Source organism: Euprymna scolopes, chromosome 18 (genome assembly GCF_053919585.1).
Source record: "Euprymna scolopes isolate OS-2025 chromosome 18, ASM5391958v1, whole genome shotgun sequence".
NCBI lineage: Eukaryota > Metazoa > Mollusca > Cephalopoda > Sepiida > Sepiolidae > Euprymna > Euprymna scolopes.
The window spans coordinates 97,285,181-97,299,632 of NC_136499.1; the positions used below are offsets into that span (position 1 = coordinate 97,285,181).

Sequence of the window (14,452 nt, forward strand, 5' to 3'; positions counted from 1 at the left end):
GCTTTAAAATAGATCTTCCGTATTTTATCTCGGTAGAGAATCGTCAGGCTGATAATTCTCTTCGAGAATGAAACGCGGAAGATTCTGTGTAGCTTAATTACCATACATTTTCATAATTTAGTAATTGTCTGTATTTTTGAGATGAGGTTTTTCATTGATTGAGATTGTCGGACTGACTCCCTCATCTTGGTTGTTATAGTCACAACGTTTCGGCCGTTTTGCCCTCCGGCCTTCATCAGGTGTTTTGTATCGACTTAGGGAACTTCATAACTTACTATATAGCTCTACTCGCGTATTGAGCACTGTTGAAACAAATGCTGAAAATTGATACATAGTATATATCTCCTTATAACATTTTATATGGATATATGAATAATTCTCTATATAAATTTGATCAGGCAGCTATAAAATGAAACCACCTTTCTTTTAAACATTACGGCGATGTGTGTGTGGGGGGCTATATTTTCCATACCTATGATTTGCTGATACAAATATTTTTATATTTTATTATTTATTTCTAAGCGGACTTTTGCACGCAATAATCAACTGATTCATTTTTTTGTTGAAAAAGAGAGAAAGGGAAGTTTGACAAGGTATTTACCCGAAAACACGCTATCTATAATTTGTTCTCTCTCTCTCTCTCTCTCTCTCTCTCTCTCTCCTTTTTAAATTAAAAAAATTTTTTTTTTTTTACGCAATCCATTTTAATACAAACATCATTTTTATACGAAGCACACTACTTTAACGAGAATTATTCGTTGGCGGCCGTGATGTAGTCACTAAATTTGTGCGAGTTTTTTCGACGATCTTATACTGGACTCTTAAAAAAATGTTTTATAAACCAAAAGATTCACAACCAAAGCCGGGTCTTGACAGTTAGTTATAAATATATAATTTATTTTTATAAATGCTGAAATTTTCATTAAAATTTGATAATTCTATTTTTTTTTCAGAAACTATAAATTTAATTGTCTTCAAATTAATCGATTTTTATATTTAATCCGGTTCGATATTTTTTCAGAGTTTTTACCTGAACACACAATTATGATTTTTTTTTTTACAAAATACATTTAATTCCTTTTTAAAAAAATACTTTCATAGTAACTTTAATGGTCGTGATATTTTCACTCAATTTCGACAAAACAGGAGAAGTATTACAACGGTTCTCTATTACTATTGCACCTTAATTTTTTTTTCGTCAACTAAAAGAATTCCGGGCAACGCCGGATAGGGACATTTACTTTCTTATAAGTAAAATGGTCGACCATAGTCGAGGATGACCAGCTTTTCATTAACTACAGCACTGAGATGTATGGGAGGGGGAACATTCTTTCATCAGGAATCCTCTCCACTTACCCTTGATACCTCTTTCATCAGGAATCCTCTCCTCTAGCCTTGGTACCGAGTGTTTAGCAAGAAAGTATAAAAGTACAATTGTCTTTTTTTTTATACAGTTTGTAATTGAAAATTAATTTTAAAAAAAATAATTTTAAATAAAGCACTTTAAAAAAATCGTTAGTATAACCCGACCGAGGATTGAACCCTGGTTTTTCAGCCCTATTAGCGAACACTTTTACCCTCATACTGTAACATAGCGCGGATGCGCGTGTGTAAATACTTGTGAAGTGACGTCACCAATGGGGAAAAGAACTATAAAAAGAGAAAGAACGATCATGTGAGAGACGAAATAACGTTCGAGATCTCGTGAGAGACAAAATAATGTTCAAGATCACGTGGGTGACGTCACGGCTGTACCAAGGAAGAAATAAATGTTGTTGCTACAAAGAACAAGCTAGTTGGAGTTATTTCCTATTCTTAGCCTTAATCTCCTTTGCAACTGAAATGAGACACAACGTATGTTGGTCCGCAGAATACGCTATAGTACCAAAAATGGCAGTGCCTTATAAAATATATAATCTATTAAAAAAATACTGGAAGTTCCGTTAAAATAGGATAATTCTGATTTTTTAGTGCTGAAATAATTTATCTGTTTACAAAGAGTATTCATATATTTGGACTTACCCTTTTCCGATACAGAATGGAATTCATATTCTAAATGATGTTTTCCTGTGGTGTCTTCAGTCACCATTTTGCGCATGCGCCGAACGTCGTTTTCGTAGCGTTTTATGAGATTAATGGCATTTTTAAAGTCTCCAGCCGAAAAGTCCGTTACTTCCTTAACAGGTTCCGCCGTCGAAACGCGTATTATCTGTGAGAAAAATAAATTATTTTATTACGCCGAATTAAAAGAAACCTCAATAAAACACTTAATGGAATCAGAATCGGAAATAGGAGCGCAATGTGTTTGTTAAAGTCTACAGCTGATTCTATATCTCCGTTAACACAAAGTTTCGTATAAATTTAATTCATTTGCAGATAAAAGTAATGAACTTGTACTCCGCAAAAAAATAAACGAGGAGGAAAAATAAACTTAAAAAATGTTAACATCTTATGAAGCATCATCTTCTATAATATTAATCGCACCTGTCTGTTTAAATGAATGTATGTATGTATGTTTGTATGTCTCACAAAAACTTTCGAAGGAGGAAACGGATTTTCAAGAGATCGGTATCGTTTTGAAGTTTGACTCTTCGGACGACAAATATCGAAAAATTGGCCAAAAACATCAATTTCCTACTCCTCAACTGCGCACTTTTCTACAGGGAGGGGTCGCTTTTTTTTCGCCGATATTTTCGAAAGTCATCGCTTTTTTTTTCGCCGATATTTTCGAAAGTCATCGCTTCTTTGCGATTTTCTCGCCTTAATTTAAAACTACGTCACTTCCGGTTTAGCGATGGGCGCAACAGTTAACGCGTCACGTTTTTTTTTTTTTTTTTTTTTTTTTTCGCTTTCTCCGAGTCTGCCTACTACCACCTTTTTTTTTTTTCGCTGGCAATTTTCCTTTTTCTTTTTTTCTTTTTTTTTTTTTGTTAAACAACACCCTTACACACACCTCCACTTTCTTTTCCGCCTTCGCGTCACGAATTCGAGCCTGCCTGCCTACTACAACTTTTTTCTTTTTTTTTTTTGCTCAACACACAACTACAAACACCCGGGCAACGCCGGGCTCGCAGGCTAGTATTATTTACTTATTTACTTTATTTACTTCCTTCACGCGGGATGGATAGGGGGGGTAGGCACAAGGTCAGGTGTGGGTTAGATGAACGTGTTTCTGTGAAACTACGTGGGCTCAAACCTAGTACACCCAGGTCCCCAATCCGTATTGTTAACCACTTAGCCACCATGAAGAATATTTATAATAAAAATTGAGACCACAAATGATTCAATTTTAAAATAAAAAAAATCACTTATTTTATTTTATTTTAGTTTAACATTCTGAGATTTTCGACATATAAAAATAGCTTCTCCGGAGCAAAACTTGCTTTGTTTATGTTTGTTCTTCTTTTCCTTATTTTGTTGATATTAATCCCAAGGCTCCCGTTGAGATAGAAAATATCCGTCAAGTCAAGTCTCGGCGATATGTTGTGTTTGGCGGAACGCGTTTAAATAAAGAAATATTCACAATTTATGAAGCATCATGTATGTATGAATATGCCTAACAGAAATTGAAGCAAAAAATGATAGAATTTTAAAATGAAAAATCATTTGATATTAAATATGTTAAAACTTTCGATATATAAAATTAGGATGAATACCAACAAATTGGGATTAATGCCAACAAATTGGGATTAATGCCAACAAATTAGGATTAATACCAATAAAATGTGGAAAATGAAAAAAAAAATGCTGTACTCTGAAGAAGGTATTTTTATATATCGGAAAATTGAGCATATTAAAATGAAATAATTTTCGTTTTAAAACTGTATCATTTTTTGGTTTCAATTTCTATTACAATTACGAGGGGCGTGCAATAAGTAATGCCTCTGACCCACTTCCATAGGAGTAGAGAAACGAAACTTGGCGCAGTTATTAGTCTTTCTCTACATAGCAACCACCCAGAATTATGCATTTCTCCCATCGTTTGATGCAGGTCTGGAGACCATTTTTGTAGAACACCCCAGGTTGGTGCTCCAACCACGACGTGACTTCTGAAATCAAGGCTGCATCATCTGGGAAACGCTTTCCTTTCAAGAACATGGCTGGGAAGAGGTGAAAGTCAGAGGGTGCAAGGTCAGGAGAGTAGGGAGGATGGGGAAGGATTTCATAACCATAAGCCCGTGCTTCTGATCTGGTGACATGCGAGTTGTGGACCGGAGCGTTTTCCTGCAAAAGGAGGGTACCTTTGCTGATCTTGCCCCGCCTCTTGATTTTGATAGCTCCCTTAATTTCCTCAAAAGTGAAGCATAATAGGCTCCTTTAATTGTGGTACCCTTTGCCAGGAAATCTGTCATCACTAGTCCGTTCTGGTCCCAGAAGACTGTGAGCATGACCTTCCCAGCGGAGGGCTGCACCCTTGCCTCCTTTGGAGGTGGTGAGTCCAAGTGCTTCCACTGCATTGACTGGGCTTTGGTCTCTGGATCATAGTGATGGACCCAGGTCTCATCCTGTGTAATCAGTCTTTTGAAAAATTTTGACTCATCTTCTTGGCACATCTCCAAATTTATCCTCGAGCCCTCGACGCCTTCTCGCTTCTGGAATGGTGTGAGCAACCTGGGAATCCATCTGGCAGACACCTTATGCATATGCAAATGGTCATGAATGATAGTTTCCATAGACCCTGTACTAATCTTGACATCTTGGGTTATTTGGCGAATAGTAATGCGTCGATCTTTCAAAATGGCAGCCTCAACTTAACGGACAGATGCCTCATCAATGGCAGAAGGGGGCCGACCAAGTCTGGGAGTTGTTTCCACGGCCATGCTTGAATTTACGATGCCAGCGTTTTACAAGGTCATATGATGGAGCATTATCACCATAAGTTTCTTTCATTTCATCAAAAGTCTTCTGTGGCGTGCGTCCTTTCAAATACAAAAACCGGATCACTGCTCGACATTTAACAGGCCCCATTTCACACCTGACTCAGTTCAAACACCTGTAAAACAGAAACCACAATTAGTTCAGAGCTGTAATTTGCAACATAACCCGTAGAGATATAAATCATTGCACGTGCAAAATATCAGCTAGATCAGACAACTAAAAGTGAGTCAGGGGCATTACTTATTGCATGCCCCTCGTATTCATTAAAACAATTATTCGTTAAAGCAATTATTCGTTAAAGCAATTATTCGTTAAAGCAATTATTCGTTAAAGCAATTATTCATTAAAACAATTATTCGTTAAAGCAATTATTCATTAAAACAATTATTCATTAAAACAATTATTCATTAAAACAATTATTCGTTAAAGCAATTATTCGTTAAAGCAATTATTCGTTAAAACAATTATTCATTAAAACAATTATGACTAAAAGCAATTATTCGTTAAAACAATTATTCATTAAAACAATTATGACTAAAAGCAATTATTCATTAAAACAATTATTCATTAAAACAATTATGACTAAAAGCAATTATTCGTTAAAGCAATTATTCATTAAAACAATTATTCATTAAAACAATTATTCATTAAAACAATTATTCGTTAAAGCAATTATTCGTTAAAGCAATTATTCGTTAAAGCAATTATTCATTAAAACAATTATTCATTAAAACAATTATTCGTTAAAACAATTATTCGTTAAAGCAATTATTCGTTAAAGCAATTATTCGTTAAAACAATTATTCATTAAAACAATTATGACTAAAAGCAATTATTCGTTAAAACAATTATTCATTAAAACAATTATGACTAAAAGCAATTATTCATTAAAACAATTATTCATTAAAACAATTATGACTAAAAGCAATTATTCATTAAAACAATTATTCATTAAAACAATTATGACTAAAAGCAATTATTCATTAAAACAATTATTCATTAAAACAATTATTCATTAAAGCAGTCTTCTTTTAAAACAAAACAAAAAAAACATGCCTTACAAAAAGGGAGCACATTTAGTCTTGAATTCCTTATGCGGATAACAAATATTACAAATGCGCCAGTCAGCAAATGCAATGTAACGAGATAGCATGCAAACAGTTTCACAGAAAAATATTCTTTAAACAAACAATAAAAGTATGATGCGAGAAAAAGCAAATGCTTCCAATGTTTCAACCAAACAAAGAATTAAATACAAATAGGCAAGTACGCACAGTAGATTCTCAATAGAACAAAATTCTCTTACAGAAATAAAAAAAAAATATCAAACTTTAAAGACTTTAAAACTCTCGCTAAAGTTAGTTGGCTTTCGATCTAGTATTGAAAACATTTATGGGCCAACATTCAATCTCATCACACGCGAGATATACAGGAGTAAAATTTAGCACCTAAAAATCTGACGTATATTAATTTGCTTCTTGTGAGAAGCATCTTAGCTCTTTTGAGTAAAGGGCTTCACCGTTAGACGAACTCAAATGTTCCAATCCAAACAAACAGATTCTTGCCCCCCCCCCAGTGAACACAGTTCTAGTTTCAATTTATCCAATGTAACAAAATATATGTAAAAGTGCCATAAAGATGACATCTTTATTAGGTCCGCAAAATGAATTCTTCAAACTTTATCTGGCTATCTGTTGATAAAGTATATAGCCACACTTCAGATGTGGTCAACAACAACGCTCTCATAATCCACGTATTGGCTGTGATGTTTTTATCGTAGAACGGAAGAAAGACCAAAACCTCTTTACTAGGCTTTACCGAACTAATTTCACAGCCAATAATAAATGTAAGAGCAAATAGTAAACGTAAGAGCAAGTAGCAGCAGTAAACGCAGGAATTGTTAGTAACGAAATGTTGAAGAAAAAAAAACTCATCCCCTTTAAAAAGGAAAAGGAACGTGTGCAAAATCACGTGCCATAGAAACTTTTACTTTAACGGAAATATAACAATGGCTTTGACTCTTTGAAGAACCCTTAAAAGAAGGTATTTTGTGGAGGCTGTTGAGATGGAAAAGAAACAAGATGGCCGCTATGAGAACCAGTTTGTCCATGTTATCTGTCTTTACACACAGTTTCGTATAGAAATAAAAGTGCGAAACTAAGGATTAACTCAGCAAATATAAGAACGCCAAGAATGGTTCTTTGAAGAAAAAAAGACATGTTGTTTATCATCGTAATCGTCGAGTAGCTCTTCTCTGGTATTCAATTCTTCAGTGGATTTGTTCTTTGAACGATAACGATAAAATTTCTTGGCGCTGAAAAGAAAACCTTTTCGGTTACTTTTAATTTTAATTAGTCAACACGCACGAATGATTTCAACAACTTGAACTTTTGTTTGCGATCTTTGCTATTGCTACAGCACAGCAGTGGGTGGAAACAGAGAGACAGCGCCACTTTACTTTAATTAATCATTTGAAACACTCCCATGTTATACGATATATTTGGACACGAACAAGTTTTGAAAATAAGGTTAATTGTTCGTTTCGGCTGTAAAATATTAACTTACATTCACCAAGAGATTTAAATAAATTCTTTATGTATCATGTCTCTTTTTGCAGACATCGATGATCATGACTAACCAGTCTCCTCTGCATTCGGATTGTTTCGCTATGATGCCTTTTTCAATATAGTACCTATAGTACGTTGCAATTACTTACTATAGAAGCAGTGCTCATACAGAGCAGGTACTCAGCCATTGTACCTCAATCAGTATCACTTACCTAATACAACGAAGAGTTGTCCGATTCCCGAAGAAACTATCAGGCTGATCAACATTTCGTCCATCACCTGCCTGCTGTGACGTCACGTAATCTTATCGGGAGAGCTAAGTGGGTATTCAACCTTGCTCAAGGGTCTCCCACTCTTGAGGAAAGGAGGCATCTTACTGCTCCTGATGGTGGAAATGCTTCTACCCCACCACCATAAACATCACCTAGTATTCCTAAATAGTTACCCATCTGGTACTGGCCAGACTCATCGTTGCTTAACTTCGATGATCTGGTGAGAACCGGTGTGTCGACATGATTTATGCCGTATTTAAATAATAGTTTCAGAATATTGCTACTGGTTGATATGTCAGAACATTAAAGAATCGACTTGGCTGCAGATCAATATGGTTGTTGTTACGTCGCTGTTTGTCTGTTTTAGTCCGCCCATTGAAACCAGGTATAATTCTCTTCCCCATCATTGTTAACTCGTTCTCTATGTGGTCAGGAGATAGAAGGTGCTAGGATACTAGCCGTTAGGTCAATATTAAGCGGGAACCTTCTGATTGGTCTAATAGCCCAGAAGCACGAATGTTTAGTCAATTATTAGGCTATTTGGAGTCTATTTATGCGAACTGCGTTGCGTGCAAATTACCTTGTGGCAAGGTTAGAAGTGTATGTTCGAACACTGTGTTAAAAACGGAAATTTTTCCATTAGCTGATTAATTAGAAGTAAGGTGAACATATCGGAAGTTGCGTTATGGGAGGAAATACGGGACAAAGAAGTGAGATCGATCCTATCTCTTGGGTGTTCGATGTCAAAACAAATGGGCGTCCGTTTCGAAATTCTATCCTCACGGAAGTTGACCGGGAAGATTTAATTATCCAGATTGACTCGCTACAAAGACAAAACAAATAGATGTTCAGCCCAGAGCGAATAATGTTGTTGTTTTATTTCTCGTAGTTTTAATTACAGCCACAGCGAAATGAGATGACGATAAGAGCTGTTAACGACAAAGGGTGCTACATTTCCTCTGAGACGACCATTAGTGGCATACTACAGAGAGGCCTCACCATCCACTGAGTCAACTTATTACAACGTGTCAATGAGATGAACAAGCGTTTCTGTCGACGGGGAGCTTAATGGGCACTTGGTGAGTTGAAAGCATTTCTTCATTAAACGTTACAAACGATTTATTAGTGATACATAACGTAACAATCTGATCGTCCAAATATTCTCAGACTTCTCACATTTTATTAGAACCCACATTTGCACAAAAAAGTTATAATCTTTATAAGTGGTGATTTTATTAAAGCGCATTTTTGGCGGCATATTTTAATTTAAGCTTGAAACAATATCGAATTTAAAGTCATCCAAAAGGCGTATCGGATATAAGTGGTAATAATACAAGTTCCAAGTGACTGTCCTGGAGGTTGAAAGTTCAATACTTAGTGCAGGCGATAACTAAGAATACAATTATGAATTATTTAAGCTTTTTAATTTGTCATGACCTACAGAACGAGACCAAGCTACCCCTGCTGATTAAATAAAGTTCGAAAAGATACACCTGTAAGTTACATCTGCCAAAACGTTGTAAGAATAAAATCCAAGATGTGAATACAGTCAGAATAATTCAAATAATGCAAAGAGGAATATTTTTCTCTCTTCTCCGCCACGTCTTCTTTCGAACTTCCTGTCCGTGACGTCATATTTTAATGGATCGTTCCTACGAAATTTTTTTTACTTCTAATGAAATTTTCTATTCCTCTGTTTAATTTAACTTGATGTGGAAAATACCGTTTTAACAACCTTTTTTACATAGCCGCATTTAAATACTGTCACATTATGATGTAAATAATAAAAGTATACAACCGTATGTAATTTACGTCATTACACAGATTTCATCTGATTTATGGATAAAATCTCGATAGATATTACCATTCCGAATCCGAGTAGGAAGTAATGACAGACAAAGAGTGACTCCACAGTTCCGTAAATTGAGGACCTGACCACCGAATGTAGTTTAATGTATACCATACATAGGAGGGACGTACAGACAAACATATATACGTAAAAAGTAACTGATGAGAGATAAAAAAAGTACACAATTTATTGCATCATGAAATGTTAAAAAACCAACGAGAACACAGCAGAGATTGTTCCTTATTTCACAGAATTTCGAAAATTGACACCTTTCTTAGAAAAAGTAAATAATCCAGTTATGTAAAAAAAAAAAAATGGCAAACATTGTAGGAGAAAGTGTAAAATTGATACTTTTTAAATTAAAAAAAACAATTCAAATTATGTAAATAGACATTATGGAGGAACCTACGTAGATCTACCTACGTTTGAGCGTTAATATATCTCGACCTCATCGAGAGGTCGATTCGCGTGGGTTCATCATAATGAAATATGTAAAAAGTCAGTTACTTTGCCCACCAGCATAAATCGTGATGTTAAAATCACTTGATCACGCTAGACCTACTTGAATGACATTTACGCTTTATAAATGTTAATTTCAGCTAAATTCTCGCCGCGGTTCACGTCGAGCGAGGAGTATGTTCCTTGCTAATGGAGTAAGAGATGGCTTCGTAGCCGGGTTTAAATCACTGGACTAGCGGCGACTCTCTACACTGATGATTCCCGAAAGGACGAAACACTTGTGTCTGTCGGTACTAAAAATAATGATAGATAATTATATCATATATACATACATACATACATACATACGTACACATGTGATGATTGCAACGTCTTGTCAGACGCGTGCCACTCCCTCAGACATTTAAAATCCATGAGCCCAAATGCCTGAGGGAGTATCTATACACAGATGATGTTACAGAGTCTAAGCTTTGTACGACAGCTAAGTCTCTCTCTCGGTTCAAAATGTTGAGATCCAGCAACAAGCAAGAGCAAGATAGCCAGAAACAAATTAAACTGCAGACCAGCTTAATGCGAGTAATGGACTTCCGCTTTATGGTTTTTTAAATCAGAGATTTGCTTCTCCTAGAAAGGTTGCCTTCACCACGGCTTACGGGAGCCCTCTCCACCCCAAATATATGCACACATATATACATATAAAAAAATATATATATATATGCACGCATATATACATATATAAATATATATATATATATATATATATATATATGCACACATATATACATATATAAATATATATATATATGCACACATATATACATATATAAATATATATATATGCACGCATATTTACATATATAAATATATATATATATGCACACATATATACATATAAAAAAAATATATATATATGCACACATATATACATATATAAATATATATATATGCACACATATATACATATATATACACACACATATATATATGCACACATATATACATATATATATATGCACACATATATACATATATATATGCACACATATATACATATATATATATGCATACATATATAAATATATATATATATGCATACATATATAAATATATATATATATGCATACATATATAAATATATATATATATGCATACATATATAAATATATATATATATGCATACATATATACATATATATATATATGCATACATATATACATATATATATATATGCATACATATATAAATATATATATATGCATACATATATAAATATATATATATATGCATACATATATAAATATACATATATATGCATACATATATAAATATATATATACATGCATACATATATAAATATATATATACATGCATACATATATAAATATATATATACATGCATACATATATAAATATATATATACATGCATACATATATAAATATATATATACATATATATACATATATAAATATATATATATGCACACATATATACATATATAAATATATATATATATATATGCACACATATATGCATATATATATGCACACATATATGCATATATATACATATATAAATATGCCCACATATATATACATATATAGATATATACATATTCACACATATATATATATATACATATATAAATATATATATATATATACATATATAAATATATATATGCACACATATATATACATATATAAATATATATATATGCACACATATATATATACATATATAAATATATATATATGCACACATATATATATACATATATAAATATATATATATACATATATAAATATATATATATGCACACATATATATACATATATAAATATATATATATGCACACATATATATACATATATAAATATATATATATGCACACACATATATATATACATATATAAATATATATATGCACACATATATATACATATACAAATATATATTTGCACACATATATATACATATATAAATATATATATATGCACACATATATATACATATATAAATATATATATATGCACACATATATATATATACATATATAAATATATATATGCACACACATATATATATATACATATATAAATATATATATATGCACACATATATATATACATATATAAATATATATATATGCACACATATATATATATACATATATAAATATATATATATGCACACACATATATATATATACATATATAAATATATATATATGCACACACATATATATATATACATATATAAATATATATATATGCACACACATATATATATATACATATATAAATATATATATATGCACACACATATATATATATACATATATAAATATATATATATGCACACACATATATATATACATATATAAATATATATATATGCACACACATATATATATATACATATATAAATATATATATATATGCACACATATATATATACATATATAAATATATATATATGCACACATATATATATACATATATAAATATATATATATATGCACACATATATATACATATATAAATATATATATGCATATATATGCACACATATATATACATATATAAATATATATATGCATATATATGCACACATATATACACATATATAAATATATATGTATATATATGCACACATATATACACATATACATACATATATAAATATATATATATGCACACATATATACACATATACATATACACACTTATATACATATACAACCATATATACATATACACACATATACACATACATATATATACACACGTATATACACACATGTATATACATATACACATATATATACATATATCCACATATAATTATACACATGTATATGTACATATACACACATATATATACATATACGCACATATATACATATACATACACGCATATATATACATATACATGCACGCATATATACATATACATGCACGCATATATACATATAAACACATATATACATATACATACACGCATATATATACACATATATATACATATAAACACATATACATACATATGCACACATATATATACACATACACACATGTATATATACACACATGTATATATACACACATGTATATATACATATATATAAATACACACACATATATATGCGCATACATATAAATATACACACATATATATGCGCATACATATAAATATACACACATATATATATAAATACACACATATATGCGTACATATAAACATACACACACATATATATATAAATACACACATATATGCGTACATATGGATGCAGATATATAAACCTATACATACTCATATATACATATATACGTACATATATAAATATATATATATATGTATGTGTGTGTTTGTGTGTGTGCATAGCTAGATATGAGTATGTGCTTATATTTTTGTATGTACAGTATGCACTCCTTAACTAATAGTTATTAATTTGGGAATGCAGTCGCAATGTATAAATAGCCGTAACATGAGCTATATTTAGTTTTATTTATTATATATTAAATTTAGATTTAACGCAAAGTCGATAAAAAAGAAGGATAGAAGCTCTTTAAAAATTCAGTAAGGTCGATTTTAGTTAAATATACACTTTTCCTAATGTTAAAATAGAAAATACTCACATTTTTCAGAAGTGCAAATAATTACATATATAGTTTCGTTTGGAAGCTCTACTCAACTTACACGTATCGATTCCGGGATGGTAACTGCTTCGCCAATCACAACGATTTGTTCAGATAAAAGCCGAGGTGATAAGTGCAACGTCTGTGCCGTCTTCCTGTCCGCGTTATCTTTGAACCTCATCTGCGCAATGATAAGTTCGTAGGTTCCGTAACTCCGTTTCTTAAGGTAATAATCCTTCTTGTAGTAGTGGTGATAACCCTCGAACGGGTGCCAGTCGATCTGCAGCTCGTCACTTCCGGTCTGGTAATGTTCCACGAACGCTCTCGTGTAAGTAGTTTCGTTAAAAGAAATCAGCTCTGCTATCTGAACCTTTTCAAAGAAAATAAAAAACAAATGTGAGTCATTATGTAATGCGCGTTTGGTTTCTCGGTGTTAGGATGTACGTTAATTTCTTTTTCTCAGCTCATGCATTCAGCATTTCAAACATATCCACAATTAAAACAAAAGACCGTGAGCAAAAAAAGTAATGTTAACATATTTATTTATAGTTGACAATTATCAAAAGACAAGCAGCATACATTATACAAAACAATAAGAGATGTTTAATTATTACTGTATCACGTCGGGGTCACCAGTACACGTTATTTTATTTTTACATACTTAAAATCCGGCTGAACACACGTTTACTTTATTCATATATATTGCCATGAATATGGTGCACAACTAATATTTTGTTAGAATATGTTTTATTTCATTCCACAACTCATAAATAAAACATATAT

General features: G+C 31.9%; 1 protein-coding gene across 1 annotated transcript in view; it reads right to left on the minus strand.

Annotated features, from left to right (window-relative positions):
- LOC145297701 (uncharacterized) overlaps positions 1 to 14,452 on the minus strand; it is a 246,704-nt gene that overhangs the window by 12,217 nt on the left and 220,035 nt on the right. Inside the window, exons 4-5 of the mRNA XM_080143901.1 lie at positions 13,731 to 14,039; positions 2,023 to 2,209 (exon numbers count right to left, since the gene is read on the minus strand). Coding sequence (XP_080000027.1) covers positions 2,023 to 2,209; positions 13,731 to 14,039 — 496 coding nt within the window. The remainder of the gene's footprint in view (positions 1 to 2,022; positions 2,210 to 13,730; positions 14,040 to 14,452) is intronic.